The sequence below is a fragment of the Elaeis guineensis genome, chromosome 2, assembly GCF_000442705.2.
Source record: "Elaeis guineensis isolate ETL-2024a chromosome 2, EG11, whole genome shotgun sequence".
In the NCBI taxonomy this organism is placed as follows: Eukaryota; Viridiplantae; Streptophyta; class Magnoliopsida; order Arecales; family Arecaceae; genus Elaeis; species Elaeis guineensis.
The window spans coordinates 118,187,368-118,203,366 of record NC_025994.2 but is presented as its reverse complement, the minus strand read 5'-3'; the positions used below and the strand labels follow the sequence as shown (position 1 = coordinate 118,203,366).

General features: G+C 42.0%; 1 protein-coding gene across 1 annotated transcript; it reads left to right on the top strand.

Annotated features, from left to right (window-relative positions):
• The first annotated feature begins 5,203 nt into the window (after window positions 1–5,203).
• On the top strand, window positions 5,204–8,008 carry LOC105041671 (glycosyl hydrolase 5 family protein). The gene is given in 4 exon segments (XM_010918656.4): window positions 5,204–5,950; window positions 6,740–7,142; window positions 7,145–7,342; window positions 7,424–8,008. Coding segments are annotated over 4 exon segments (1,626 nt in total). The 5' UTR covers window positions 5,204–5,353; the 3' UTR covers window positions 7,852–8,008.
• The last annotated feature ends 7,991 nt before the right edge of the window (window positions 8,009–15,999 follow it).

Sequence of the window (15,999 nt, the reverse complement as noted above, 5' to 3'; positions counted from 1 at the left end):
TTACAAGAGGCCAAAAGAATTCGGTCTCATAATATGAAATGTCTTAATATTCCATAATGCCACTATTAATAATAAATACATAGCGGATACACAAATAAAGATTTCTAGATCAAAACGTTAAGTATTGTTTCACTAGGAAATTGAAAGGTACAGAAAGAGTCTAATTATTTTGATCTCAAAACCTGAAAATTGAGTAAAATACTTCAATATACATCAATAAGTCATCTGCCATGATTGGATGCAGTTTATTTTGTGTTTGCTTCATCTAAATCTAACCCATATTTCAAGCAGGTCTAGATTTAGGTCTTCGCAGGACTAGTTCTGAACAGAAGAAGGTGAGCACCGCTTCCTCAAGATATGACAGGTCCAGTCAAGGTTGAGGGCAATTTGCTTCTTGCTGTTTCACTTATGATACAGTCCAGTGCACAAGTTCAAGTTTAATTCATCTAGACCCCAATTCCCCAATAACTTGAATAGCTAATTCCTTGATGCTGATCCAATGCTCATGTCAAATTTTTAACACTGGTTTGTTTTAGGTCTATTTATTGGTAATCTAGGAGATTCAATCCATTTGTAAAATCAAACACCGGAGGCTTCACCTCCAGTTCTGAAACAACAGACAAAACCAACAGAAGAAAGAAAGTTTGGACAGACAGACAACTCCTTTGAAAGATTTATGACAACCATGTGCTTCGCGGTCGACCTCAGTTACCATGTGACTCTTGCAAGGACATGATTTGAGCTCAGCTGGACAAAGGATGGACTTCAGTAATGGATTAGAAATTGTTTTTGAGTTGCTCTAGAATGATCTATAAAACATATCCACTTTAGTGCATGTTGCTATTCAGGAGTAAAGAGGGTCAATCATCGTCTATTATAAACTGGAATATGCTGTGTTTCCTTGATAAATAAATTTATTTTTTCAACAGATGCGCTCTTTCTGGGTTTTTTTATCTCTGTAGCTTGATTGAGAGCCTATATACATGCAACTATTTTTTTTCAGTTCACATGAATAATTAAAAGACAATATATAAGTTTTCTGATGTCTTCTCCAAATGTGCAACTACAACCTTAATACTTTTATCTGAAGCATCACCGAACAAACAGGAAAGGCAAAATTCTACCCATGGTGAAAAAACAGGCAGATTCCTGTCAGTATTAAACTAGAGGTTCTAATTTCCATCTACAGAAAAAAGCAAAAAAAAAGAAAAAAAAAAAAAAAAAAGAGGAACAGAGCCTGCCTCAATATAACCAGAAGAAAAGCATTTGGCGCTCAAAAACTCATTTCGGTAACTAAAACTACATTAGCTGATAGATAAGAAGAGGAAAGCAAAAGAAATATCTTTAGGAAAAGATTGAGGCAAGCAGAAAATAGATATATATCTGCACCTAAAGGTCCTAAACCAATAAATCTAATTGGAGATTATAAATTCTGGCAGACTGTATGTTATTTATTTTTTGACATAGAAAACCACAAAGTACAAAAGATTCTATGCATCTTGTATAAACAGATACACATCTAAACTTCTATATAATTTCATATATAATTGCTCATTTAGAAACTTTGCAAGCCAGAACCAGAAAAGTTTTCAGCATCTTGATGAAAGCGAAGGTTAAATTAGAGATGTTGAGCAATAAAATGCAAAATATATATTTTGAGGCAATTAGGAAAACTTCCTGTACATGAACTGACACATTATAAAGTTTCTGAAAATGCCTTTTTCTTTACTTTGCAAGACATGGGATGCTAAGAGCTCTATAGAAGTTTGTTCCAGCAATTTGATTTATTAGTGTTGCGGTAAAGGGTTGTGGCTTAAATGGGTCGGTCTCCGTTCCCACACGTGAGGAATTGTCCACCTCATGGAGGAGAGAAGGTCTTATTCTATATAAGCTAGACTCTCAGACGGGTCGGTCTCTACTTCGGCAAGCGTGAAGTATTATCCGCTTCGGCCTCTGGTCTATAGTATAGCATAGGACCTCATGGTTTTGCCCTATTAAAGGCACCTCATGGGGGAGAAAATGTTTCATTCCAAATAAATCAGACTCTCTCTTGACTTACAACTGATGTAAGACCAAAGATGCCGTCCTACTATAGTAATTAGAATTAATTCAAATCATTGTTTGGGCCTTTCATAATGCATGTCTACTGTCCAGAAAGGGTTCAAAAATTGCCGGGAATCTGTATTCCTTCTGTAACTGAAGTCCCTCGATCACCTTATCTCACAATCATGAGGGGGAGAGAGAGGTGTGGGGACGAAGAGAATTAGTAGAGCTAAAAGAAAGCATAATGATTGCAAACGGATGTTCTAATGTTATTTTTTTAATCATCTAACATATGATTCGGAAGAACAGATAGAGACCAAATCCTAGCTAACAGCGCTGGAGGGAAGTAGGGATGAAGCGAAATGGTGCTTCAACAGAACCTGGTGCGATTGAATTTATCATCTAGAATTTATTTTGGAGAACAGATAGAAATAAAGGCATGGCTAATAGCGCTAGAGCAAAGTAGGACGAAGCGAAACTGTGCTCCTATAGCGTTTTGTGTTAGTCATATTTCAAACCGACAAGAAAAAATTGTAACACAAACTTCAGGCTGCCATTGTGGATGTGTGGAAGAACCAGGTTATGGTTAGAACTAGTAGGTTAGGTTAATTGCAAGATTTACATTTGTTAAGCTAAAATGGTGAAGAGCCTACAGTGAACTGGTAAATTTTGAGGAGCTCGTGGTAACCAGAGTTACTGAATGTGCGTGAGATTAAAGAATGAGGAGAATCTAAGATTGTATTGGTGAAAATTGGGAGAAAATTATAAACCTGATCACTTATAGTTGTGTTGAGGCAAATTAACAAGTACAGGCGAAGAATAATTCTGACCTCGTCCTCTGGATCACCAACTGCCGAGCTTCTTCTCCCCTGTGGCTGGAAACAAACAACTAGGAAACATAACAACGCTGTGTCCTCCAATTAACGAGAGATCGCCCGACGGCCAATGCTCGCGTCGCACTCCACCTTGGAAATTTGCCGAGCGAGAAGATATGGAGAGCCCCATGGGGGGGCCCTTTCGCATGGCATTTTGGGACACTTGGAGGGTATGGAGGGGGGCTCGAAGGTCGTGCGCGGGGGATATCCAATGGATGGGGAATATGCGGGCGGAGATTCTCCCGAGGATTCGCTCCGCCTGACGCGCAACTGCGCCGTCTCCACTCTCCAGTAGTGGGAGAACGAGTATTTTGAGAGCAGCCTTGGCCCGGTCCATCCGGCCCGGCCTGCTTCAACTGAATTTTACTGGGTTTGGGCTGACCTTGTTCGGCCTGCCAGGCCAGGCGACGTCCTGATTTCTCTTTCTGAACTATAATTAAAGTCGGGCCAAATTCAGGCTTTCATTACTTTTAACGGAATTGTCTTTATAAGAAATTCTTTGCGCATAGCAGGCGGCGTAAAAAATCCACCGTGGAGTATAGGATCTTGTCCGATTGATTCATATATTATATTTAATATATGTAGATCAATTTTTTTATTTAAAAATTTTATATAACAAAAATATCTCTATCTTTTGAAAAAAATTATGACAACCTATGACATAATATATCTGAGGATGTCATAATATGACCAAGATATCATAATATGAAAGAGATAATTTTATCTAATTATTTTTTAATACATATTTAATATCTACAATTTTTATTTTTTCATTTAAAAATTTTGAACGATGAAAATGCTTCTATTCTTTGAAAAAATTATGACATCCTGCGTTATATTATGATATTCTGTGGACAAAAATTATAATTTTTGAATATAGAATGCATAATATGTATATAAAATATCATAATTTTTTAAAAAATAAAATATTTTCATCATACAAAATTTTTAAACGAAAAAATTGATCTACAGACATTAAATATACGTTGAAAAATGATGACTACGTGGTCTAATCGGACAAGATGTGTATTTATATTAGATTTTTATACCTTCTGTGGTGCATAAAGAATTTTTTTTTTTTATTTTTTACCACACTATCCACTGGCCAGACGTAAAAAAAAAAAAAAAAAAAAAAAAAAAAAAAAAAAGAAAAGAAGAAAAAGAAAAAGAAGAAGGAAGAAAGAAAACAAGAGAGAAGTCAAGGACCACGTTTTCCACTCCAAAGAAGAGTGGTGGCTAACTAAATTTCTAGAAGCATGACTAGTTGCACGTGATTATTGACGGAATACTTATTTTACAAAAAATGCTTTATGATAAAGTGACTCGAGCCTACTGGTAGCGCCATGGCAACTCAGAACTTTGACCACCCCTTGCACCATACTAATTTTCTTGGGTTGCAATAACTGTTTTATGTGGAGATCTTTTTTGTGCATAAAACGATTAGCCCATAAGATTATTGTTAAAATATAGCTTCATCGAGATCTTTGTATATTTTTAACTAACCAATTAATCATGATAGTGCTAAAATTTTGAGCTAATAGCAAAGTACAACTTGATTTGGTTCGATATACTAAAGCTTTTATGATGCTCTTTTGATATAATTAAGAGATTTAATTAAATAGTCTATCTTGATAATTACTTTGTGATGCAGGCTAGGATTGCTGTGCTCAAAGCCCTTCCATCCACCAGAAAACAAACCGTGATGTTCAGGTTTTGAATACTGCACTTGCTGCACTATTCCGATAATATGGTGTACCATATATGCTGAAATCTTATGCTTGCCTTCTATCGCTCAACCCTGCATTGGAAATATACTTTATGGTCTTGACATACCAAAACTAGATCATATGCTTAATTATTTAATATGCAATCATTTATATAATCACAACTATATATTAGTAAAACAGATTGGGTAATTGATTTTATTGATTATGCATAAATTTTATTATTGAAAATGGAAACATTCTCCTTTGAGATGGAGGTTTTCCAATTCAACCTGAGCTTCCTTCCTTTAATCAGAACACTCTCGCTGGATTTTAGTGAGAACAAGTCCAGGAGAATGGATAATGAAATTGCACAGCCTGCACTAATTTTTACTATCCAATGACCCAATCTCGTTAGAACACTGACTAATTGGTAATGACGTTCACACATTTAGTGTTTTCCAACCAACCCCATCGGCAAGATTGGAATGAGAAAGGTCCATTAATTCCCATTCCTGGCAAAGCAAATGCATAAAAATGAGTCCAACAAACTCACTCTCCCGCTCCAAAGTCAGCATGGCATTTGAAAACTCCTACGTATGGTAGGTCTGGTTAGGCGTAGCTGAAACACTTAGTGCAGTCCAACCACCAGAAATAAAGCTCCAAAGACCCTACCAAAGCCTCTGTCCTTATATCCTCTCACTACCAACCCGGAAGCTCTAACCCTAGAAAATGTCATGCACCAAATCTCCTGACAGCTCTTCGAAACTCTTGTTCCTATTGCTTGCTTTCTTCCTCGCCCAGCGAGTCCACTCGCTGCCTCTGTCCACGAGTGGAAGATGGATCGTGGACTCGGCCTCGTGGCAGCGAGTGAAGCTCCACTGCGTCAACTGGGCGGCACACATGCCGGCGGTGCTCGCCGAGGGCCTCGACAAGCAACCCGTCGATGGCATCGCCGCCCGCATCGCCGGACTGGGCTTTAACTGCGTCCGGCTCACCTGGGCCACCTACCTCTTCACCAACGAGAGCTACGAGAACCTCACCGTCTCCGACTCGCTGAGCTCGCTGGGCCTTGGAGATGCCCTCGCGGGGGTTCGTAGGAACAACGGTCGGATGGTGGGGATGACGGTGCGAGAGGCGTACGACGCGGTGGTGAAGGCGATTGGGGAGGCGGGGCTGATGGTGGTGCTGGACAACCACGTGAGCCGGCCGCAGTGGTGCTGCGGGAACGCTGACGGGAACGGCTTCTTTGGGGATCTGTACTTCGATCCGGAGGAGTGGCTCCGGGGTCTGGAGCTCGTCGCCAGGCGATACAGAGACATCCATCAGGTCAGGATTTTTATTTTTATTTTTATTAATTTTTAAATTTTTATTTTGTTGTTCTTGAGGAAAGATCTTTCCATAATTGCGCTTTCAATTGCGCTAAAGTGCAGCCATGTGAGGAGGCTAAACACTTGACCCCACCTCCGTGTGAATGCTATTTTACGAAACAGAGTCTCTGCGGTACTTAAAAAATACCATAAAGTGCTGTATATATTTTGAAGATATCCATCAAAAAATGAATGGCACGTATATTAAAATATTAAGACAACTAGCATCTTAGGTCTGATTTTTTTTTTTTTCTTTTTTACAAACCTGAATTTGTACATTATGATTTACATTTTTTCGCACAATTAAGTTTGTCCTTCCATCGAGATTTTTCTATTAGGCTAAGGATAAAACATAAAATGGCCGTCTAAGTTAAGAATCTTAAATAATTATTCAGTGGGTTAAACATGCAAAATTATTAAGGTCCGGCTAGATTAACTATCACTCTATATCTGTCTTCATTGACCGGAAGGTTTTTATCTGCTTCTTATTTTAATGATTATTTTATATTTAGCTCCTAACTTATATGTAACTTATGCAAATCATGTTCAAACCATTTATATCTAGATATTATAATAAATTGAAAAGAGAATCACCCACTATTAATTTGTTCACGGATAACCACTGACTAAAGTGAACTTTCCAGCCCATAACACACAATTTGGAGCTGGATCCAAGCTCTTACAAGACTAGACCAATGGTAGCTAGGCTTCTCCCCGTGATCATCCTAATTGAGCTCGTTACACGCAGGTCGTAGGCATGAGCATGCGCAACGAACTCCGTGGGCCGAACCAGAGTGAGCCCGCCTGGTACCGCAACATAGGTCGTGGTGCCCAAACGATCCATGACACGAATCCTGACGTGCTCATCATAGCCTCTGGCTTAAACTACGACACGGATTTAAGCTTCTTAAAGAAACGGCCTCTGGAGTCCAACTTTGATAACAAGCTAGTACTGGAGGCACACTGGTACGCGTTCAGTGACGGACGGAGCCTGGACTGGGCCGACCAGCCTCCGAACCGGGTTTGCTCGGAGCTGGTCCGGCGGTTCGATGAGCAAGCCGGGTTTGTGGTCCACAATCAGAATGGGTCGGTGCTACCATTGTTTGTGAGCGAGTTTGGAGTGGACCAGAGAGGCACGAACCGGGCCGACAACCGTTCTTGAGCTGCTTCCTGGGCTACGCTGCGGAGAGGGATCTGGACTGGGCCTTATGGGCCTTACAGGGGAGCTACTATATGAGGGATGGGATTCCTGGGTCCAAGGAAACATATGGAGTCTTGGATAGCAATTGGGATCAGGCCAAGAATCCCAGGTTCCAAGAGAAGTTTAGACTCATCCAAGAAATGTTGCAAGGTATGAGTGCTTATTCCTTTTATCTTCTATTATCTGGTTCTCCTTCATCAGATAAATATACAACTAAATACTTGATTGCAGAGCCTAGATCATCTACTGCGACAAACCAGATCATCTACCATCCACATAGCGGGCAATGCGTCTCGGTGGATGATGACAATAATGTTGTTTTGAGTGATTGCAAGAACAGGAAGTGGTGGAGTTACGACGGCAACAGGACTGCAATATGGTTAGCGGGTTCAACGCATTGCTTGAGGGTGGAAGGAGAGGGACTGTCGGTGTTGCTCTCGGCCGAATGCAATGATAACCAGAGTTTTTGGGGACCAGTTTCAAGCTCATGGTTTCAAATCAGTGGCATGGATGCACAAGGAAGGAATCTGTGCTTGGAGAGGAATTCATCTAACTCCGATTCTATCTGGACCAAAGAGTGTCTTTGTTCGGATAATTTGGGTTGTTCTAAGAACCCTCAAACCCAATGGTTTCGTTTTATTCCTTCAAATGTTGAGTGATATTGTCATTGGCCATGGAAATAGAACTTGTGCAGCCACTACTTCATTTTAGCTTCGGCGTAGTAAGCGCAAGATGATTTCATAGAGAGCCTTTGGTGAGTGATACATGCTTTAAAATTTATTAAAGAAGTATAATAAGTTACCAGTCATTGCAGTATACAGTGCTGAGCCTAAGTTACCAGTCATTGCATTATGGTGCTGAGCCTTTTGTTATCACCCCGCTATAAAGCTAAAATGGCCTCCCCTAATCCACCATTGATTTTATTCTGCATAAATTTTGTTGTTTGGTCTTTTAATTTCATAATATTGTTTATGGTCCAGTAGCATGAAAATTACTTCCGTGTATCACATCCATCCCATAATGATAGTACAATACTAAAAAAACAAAAAAGAGTCTAATACGGCCACGCCAAGCGTGCATCCCTGCTAACTTTTTGTCGTCATTGTGATATAAATATGAGAGGGTACCAAATTAGCTGGGTACAAAATAGAAAAAAGGGAGTCATAACTTCAAAATATATTTGACTTAATAATCATAAGTCAAAAATAAAATGATAGGTAGGGAGGGGCTCAAAACTGCGGACTCCTCGTATGATTGCAGCCACTATGATATTTCATTGCTGAGGTGCCATGCCATAGTATCACGGGATGAGTATTTTCTTACCCAAATATCCATACGGTGCTTCAGCATGCCACACACCAAGATCAGTCCTCTCGAGTTCTTTCCTTAGACATACCAATAACATGCAGCAGTCCAACCACATAGCCAACTTGCATCTCTATGTCCTTGCCTGACAACACTGTTGTACTGAATACAGATGACACCCTCAAGTGCCATAAGCAATCCGACCCCTCGAATCAACTGCAATGCTCATGTGCACATCCGTGCCATAACATAGACTCTTTCCAAGAGTGCTCCGCAGCTTAACACCTCTGTGTCAACTCCAAGGCTTTGCCCCTCAAGCCAAGCACTGCTCATCCCAGATGTCTTGATCCTCAACATACCCTCGTGCCAAGACATAACCCCTGTGTCACTGATCCGCAACCCACCAAGCTGCCCTTCAGTACTACACATACCAAATCCACATAGCACGACCATGCAATGCCACCACTATGCATGAGGCCCGGGCAAACCCATCTTTGATGCAGTCCAGCTAAACTACCAAGCTGACATGACCTGCAGCTCCCCCAAGCTACAGATGATCGTACACATCCGAACCTCTGGGGTACGACTATCCAAGCTTCCCCCACAAACTCTTGTGCCACGATCCCGTCTTGCATCCTTGATATGCCTTTCCATCCCTGATCATATCGCTTGACAATATTCATGGCCTGCTCGCCCATCACTGTGCATTACCATGATCCTGGGGATACATGACCGCACCACCCAATATCTTAGGTCCACAGCCTACTCACATTGAGCACTGCCACGATATCGCATCCAAGTCTGCCTCATCAAGTAAATATCTTCGATCGGATGATAAATGCATCAAGCCGTCCTCTCCTCGGCATGACCCTCTTGGCCATCCATGATCCTTGGCCCAGCTCTAAGGCACATATACCGATCGATATATCATAAGCCTACCTTGTTCTCCACGACCGATCGGTTCCGTGGATCCCCGTGAGACATCACCTTGCGATGCTCACAAGACTTGCCTGTTTGGGTAGGCCACACCCTTGCCCGACTAGCCCTCTATCGCCTCTTCGCTCCACTATAGAGATCAAGAATCATAGAGTAGTCTAGACAAACCCTCAAAGATAAAACCTCGAGATATCCTCTTCCCACACAATGTGGCCAGCTCGTCCAACCAACATTGCCCCAAATACCTCCACGTAAGATCATTCGGGCATGGCACTACCATTGCCCACACAATTGTGCCACGGCGGACCCGTCTCCTACGGGTCTGGGGGAGTCAGGTACGTGGCCAAAGCTCCGCGCCCCTCCTCAAACCAAGAGAATCCTTGAGTATCCACATATATCATGACGGACCACCACATTCCAATATCATGCGTCCCAAGCCCCCCGATATCATGCCACGGCCATGCCACTCCTTGGCGAACCATTGCTCCCTCACTACCCAGCAAGGCATCCACCTAAATCTCATCCTGGGGGTTCCAAATGATCAAGTAGTATTGCAAATTTTTGCCAAGCCAAATCCTTCGCAGCACCGTGCCACCCATGCCGGCACCCCCTGCGACATGCCTGCGGATAAGCCGTGACAATTCTCTCCCACTCAAGCTGTCGACGTCTTCGTCGACGTCCAAGCCACTACTTGAACATTAGTCACCACAACCAAATTTCCACTGCAGTCACTATAAATATGGTTCCTCAAGCCAGAGACCCATGGTCTGATGTCCTTGATCCTTTCTGCACCACTGAGAATCCATCATCCACACCACACTGACTCCTCCACAGAACCAAACTGCTACAAAATCCAGCACCAACCTCTGCTTTTGTCCTCCTCCAATGATCTTTTAACCTTTAATTACATGGCATTCCTCGGACTCTTCCAAGGCTTAACTCTCGATTTCCTCAATCTAAGAGCTGCCATTGCCTCCACCAATGCAAAGATCCATTGTCAGAAACACAAAATGGCACTTCTTGGACTGTGTCCAAGGCTTAACTCCTACCCACCAGTCTCGAAGCGGCCCATCACATGAGTCCCTCTGGCAACTCACCTCCAAACGTCTGGTCTTGCAACATATCCACCTTGCAGTCTTGTGGTAATTCCGACCTTTTCCATTCAACACCAAGACTTCGGACCCTACCACACTGCACGATGCCAAGTACTCACAAGTCGCCTCCATAACTCTGTGTTGTCCCATACCAACACAGATTTGCGGATGCTTCCAAGCAGAACCCTGATATCCGATCAAAGCACTTCCCACTTTGCTCAAGTGCCTAGACAATCAGTCTTCACTCCGAGCACCAGTTGTCTGTCTCTACAGAATCATTTGTCCATGCTGTTTCCTACGATCCCCAACTTGACTGCTTCTGTGTCTTGACTCTGAGTCTATAATGCAATGCAAGACTACCCTTCTGGCCTGCCTCACTCTTACAACTCCAGTGCATCGACACCCACTTACCTCGACATCAGGGCCTTGTAATGTCTCACAGCATGATCACCAATGGCCAACATAGCCAACATTAAACAACCTTCGTGCCTCATCTCCTACACCCTGACATCACATGCCTGTGTAGCGAGAAGACACCTTCAGCCAAATATCTGCCTCTAGTACCTCGGCTTACCAATGCCTTCACCCTGAGAGCAGTTCATTAGTTTGATTGATATCTCATACCATTCAAGTGCTTCAGTTCCACAATCATCCACGTAAGAGATGGCTCTTTCCAATGTTCCCATACCTTGTGCAACTAAGTCCCATGACTTTTCAAGTTCTCATCTCAGCTTGCACCTATAAAAATGAGTGCTACATATTCTCTGCACTATAGATACACCCAAGTACCTCAGTCTATTTGCCCAGCTCTACCTCTTTGGAATTTCTAGTCCCTCGAGATGCTCTGCCTTGCAACTTTGCATGCAGCCCAAGTGCTTTAGCATTCACGAGCACTCTTCACCCTGAATTCCTTTCTTCAGTCACGAACTGGTAGACTTTCACATTCATAGGCCTCCATCCACTAGTGCCATTGATGAGCAACCCTTTTTCATTCTGCACTGAGCACATTGCCCTACAACATGCTCCCCACTCTGAGTCGTTCACACCCACAACAAACTCAGACATCTAGTTCCTCTGAACTTAGACTTCAAATTCACATTGCTTTGGATACCCCCGTATCTGCAACCAAAATATGCAACTTGATACCACATGTATCAGAAGCTAACACCAAGCACAACGTCGACCATCGACTTAGCCAACCTGCTCTGATACCAATTGTCACGGGGTGAGTGTTTCTTACCCAAACACCCGTGCGGCGCCCCAGCATGCCACACACCAAGGCCAGCCCTCTCGAGTCCTTTCCTCGGACATACCAATAAGCACGCAGCAGTCCAGCCATATAGCCAAGCTTGCACCTCTATGCCCTTGCCTGGCAACACTGTTGTACTGAATACAGATGACACCCTCAAGTGCCCATAAGCAATCCGACCCCTCGAATCAACTGCAATGCTCATGCGCATATCGTGCTATAACATAGACTCTTTCCAAGAGTGCTCCGCAGCTCAACACCTCTATGTCAACTCCAAGGCTTTGCCCTCAAGCCAAGCACTGCTCATCCCAGATGTCTTGATCCTCAACATACCCTCGTGCCAAGACATAATCCCTGTGTCACTGATCCGCAACCCACCAAGCTGCCCTTCAGTACTACACATACCAAATCCACATAGCACGACCATGCAATGCCACCACTATGCTTGAGGCCCGGGCAAACCCATCTTTGATGCAGCCCAGCTAAACTACCATGCTGACATGACCTGCAGCTCTCCCAAGCTACAGATGATCGTACACATCCGAACCCTCTGGGGTACGACTGTCCAAGCTTCTCCCACAAACTCTTGTGCCACGATCCCGGTCTTGCATCCTTGATATGCCTTTCCATCCCTGATCATATCGCTTGACAATATTCATGGCCTGCTCGCCCATCACTGTGCATTACCATGATCCTGGGGATACATGACCGCACCACCCAATATCTTAGGTCCACAGCCTACTCACATTGAGCACTGCCACGATATCGGCATCCAAGTCTGCCTCATCAAGTAAATATCTTCGATCGGATGATAAATGCATCAAGCCGTCCTCTCCTCGGCATGACCCTCTTGGCCATCCATGATCCTTGGCCCAACTCCAAGGCACATATACCGATCGATATATCATAAGCCTACCTTGTTCTCCACGACCGACCAGTTCCCATGGATCCCCGTGAGACATCACCTTGCGATGCTCACAAGACTTGCCTGTTTGGGTAGGCCACACCCTTATCCGACTAGCCCTCTATCGCCTCTTCGCTCCACTACAGAGATCAAGAACGCATAGAGTAGTCTAGACAAACCCCTCAAGGATAAAACCTCGAGATATCCCCTTCCCGCACAATGTGGCCAGTTCGTCCAACCAACATTGCCTCGAATACCTCCACGTAAGATTATTCGGGCGTGGCACTACCATTGCCCACACAACTGTGCCACGTGGACCCGTCTCCACGGTCTGGGGGAGTCGGTACGCGGCCAAAGCTCCGGCCCCTCCTCAAACCAAGAGGAATCTTGAGTATCCACATATATCATGGGGACCACCACTATTCCAATATCACGCATCCCGAGCCTCCGATATCATGCACGGCCATGCCGCTCTTGACGAACCATTGCTCCCTCACTACCCCAGCAAGGCATCCACCTAAATCTCACCCTGGGGGTTCCAAATGATGAGTAGCATTGCAAATTTTTGCCAAACTAAATCTTTGCAGCACCGTGTCACGCCATATCGGTACCCCTGCGACATGCCTGGGATAAGCCTGTGACAATAGGGCAACCATTATGTATGACACTGCATCAACATTAATTGTTACCCTAGAGCTTTAATGGTTGTTGCCTGGAAGCCATCCAAATTGCAGTCCTTCACTCAACAGCATATATTCATCTGTAATATATTATTTGCAAATTTTTTAAGTTGCAAGAGTCATGGCAATACATACATGGAGAAGGAAAGTCGAACGAAATATCATATATCATGGAGCCAATCAACAGATTTAATTTTCATAGCACCACATGATGACCATCACAAAATAACAACCACTTTAAACCATGTAAATCATTCTTGAATCCATGGAAGGACTTGGCAACAGGGCCGGTCCTAGATTTTTTAACTTAGGGCTAAATGAAAAAATGAGACTTTTCTATTAAAAATTAACATACTTTAAATATTAATTATCATTGAAAAATTAATCTATGTGCAATAATTTTCTATAGATATATTCATTAAGCAGTATATAAAACCCATCATTAATCTATTTAATTTTTTTTTATTATAATATTGTAGAAATTATTTTTGTATCCTATTGAAACATCAATACAAGATCTAAACTGGGGCCTGAGGTGATTGTCCAGTTTGACTGCCCAGAGCTGGCCCTGCTTGGCAACGTCATAAAACATCCACGTTAGTTCATAACAAGGGCAAACAACAAAGCTAAGTGGAAGATGGGGGATAAAGCCTTACAGAAGCCTCGTGGTGGCCAAGAGAGGTCCAGGAGTAGAGGCTTTTGTCGAGGGTGAGGGTGTGTGGTGGTCCGTGACAGCTTGACGAGACTCCAGCCATGGCTCTACCAAGCAAACTGACCCAGGACAATGGCCGAGGCATGGTGTGGAAAACAATAATAAAAGAGAAGGGGTAGCGCAGAGGGAGGGGGGGATGAATTCAAACATCGTGGCAACCCTCACATGCCTCCAGAAGAAGCAAGCTTCGTCCCAGATCTTCCATCAAAGTCCATCATCTCAGGTCCATTTGATTAGGAATAATGAAAAAATAATTTTTATACTAGATAATCATGTTTATATGAAAAATAGAAGAGAGATATTGTAAAAAAATTGATAGACCCATATTTATTTTTTGAAGAAAAAAAAAAAATAAATATCATGAAAAGATTGGCAATGATAAATTTTCGAATGGTGATAATTTATACTTACAAAAATATCTCCAATAAAATTGCATATGTAATCATTGAATTTGTTTTGATGTCTCTCCAAATTCATTCAATGAAGAGTTTTTGCAAGAAATTAAGATGGAGATGACATTATGTGAATGACAATGTAATTATAGTCATTATATAAAAATTAATTAAAGATAAAAATGTTATTATAATATTAAAAATTATTTTATATTGAAGAATAGATTTATAAATTTAGTTATATTCCTATATAGATTTATTTTCAACCAAACGTAATAATCATTTTTCAATGTCATTTTTTAAAGTAATTTTTTCATCAATCAAATATATTTCTCCATAATCATTCTTTTTAGATAAATAATTTTTAAAAATTATCAGATTATCTCTTAATCTGATATCTCCAATCAGAAGGACTCTTAGTATCAAATTTTATAGTGATACCATCTTATTACAGTATCCATATGTTTGGTACAATATCCAAATTGATATACCAAGTATCAATATACCTGCTATATTACATATTTATTTGGTATTGATATAATACAATATAGTCAGTATTGATATGGGTCGGTACAATAAACCTAGTTTAGCTTCCGGCATAAAAATTATGCCGCATGGGAAACTCTCGACCAGCTGGGTTTAGATGGGAGGCGAGAGAGATGGAAGCTAACGCTAGTGAGCCTCGAGAGGTATTAGTGGAGCCAGACGCCACGCTACCATACAGGGTCATGCCTTCTAGCAAATCAGGTTGAACCAAAGTAAAGAAAAAGATGGCGAGCTGTTTGGCGGTGAGGCAGGTTGTTTGGCTGATGATGCGGTCTTGGAATCAAGCCATGGGTGTCTCTGGTGGATGGCAAGAGCGGCTTGGCATCCGGGCAGCAATGCTTCAGTGATTCCCAAGCTACGAAAAGGAGAGAGAATGCTGCAGTAAAAATTTAAGGATGGTAACAAAGAAAAGCAAAAAAGAAAAAAAAAAAACCATCGAGGGATAAAATAGACAGAGAACCCTGAAACCCAATGGTTAGAGGATAAGATTATTCAAAATATGATTACATTGAAGAATTTTGAAGCGATATTTGGTTGCTTAGATGGATATTTTTTATATTATCCACTGGCTAACCAGCAACAGCAAATGCTGTGACGCATGGCATATCTCAAGTTGTCCGCAGCGGCCGAGCATCTGTGAGCTAAGGTTTTCGACCGTATTTTATGCGAAAGATACAATTTGAACCCATGTGCTAAATATTGATTAATCTTGTTCATTGAGTACTAACCTTAAAGTTTTCTCTCTTTTTTTGTAACATGTACTAACCTTAAATTTTTTGTTGGATTCTCAATAGGTGATTCTCGTGCCAACGAAGCCAAGGCACGTGTACCTATCATCTCCCCACCTGACCTTCGATTGACTCGTCAAGAACAAAAGGTTTCGGTCATCCGCTACATAATGTGAGGGAAAATTAATTAATATTATCCCACTCAAATCACCTAGTGAGCTACATCATAAAGAAGATTGCAAGTTAATTACTCACGTGCAA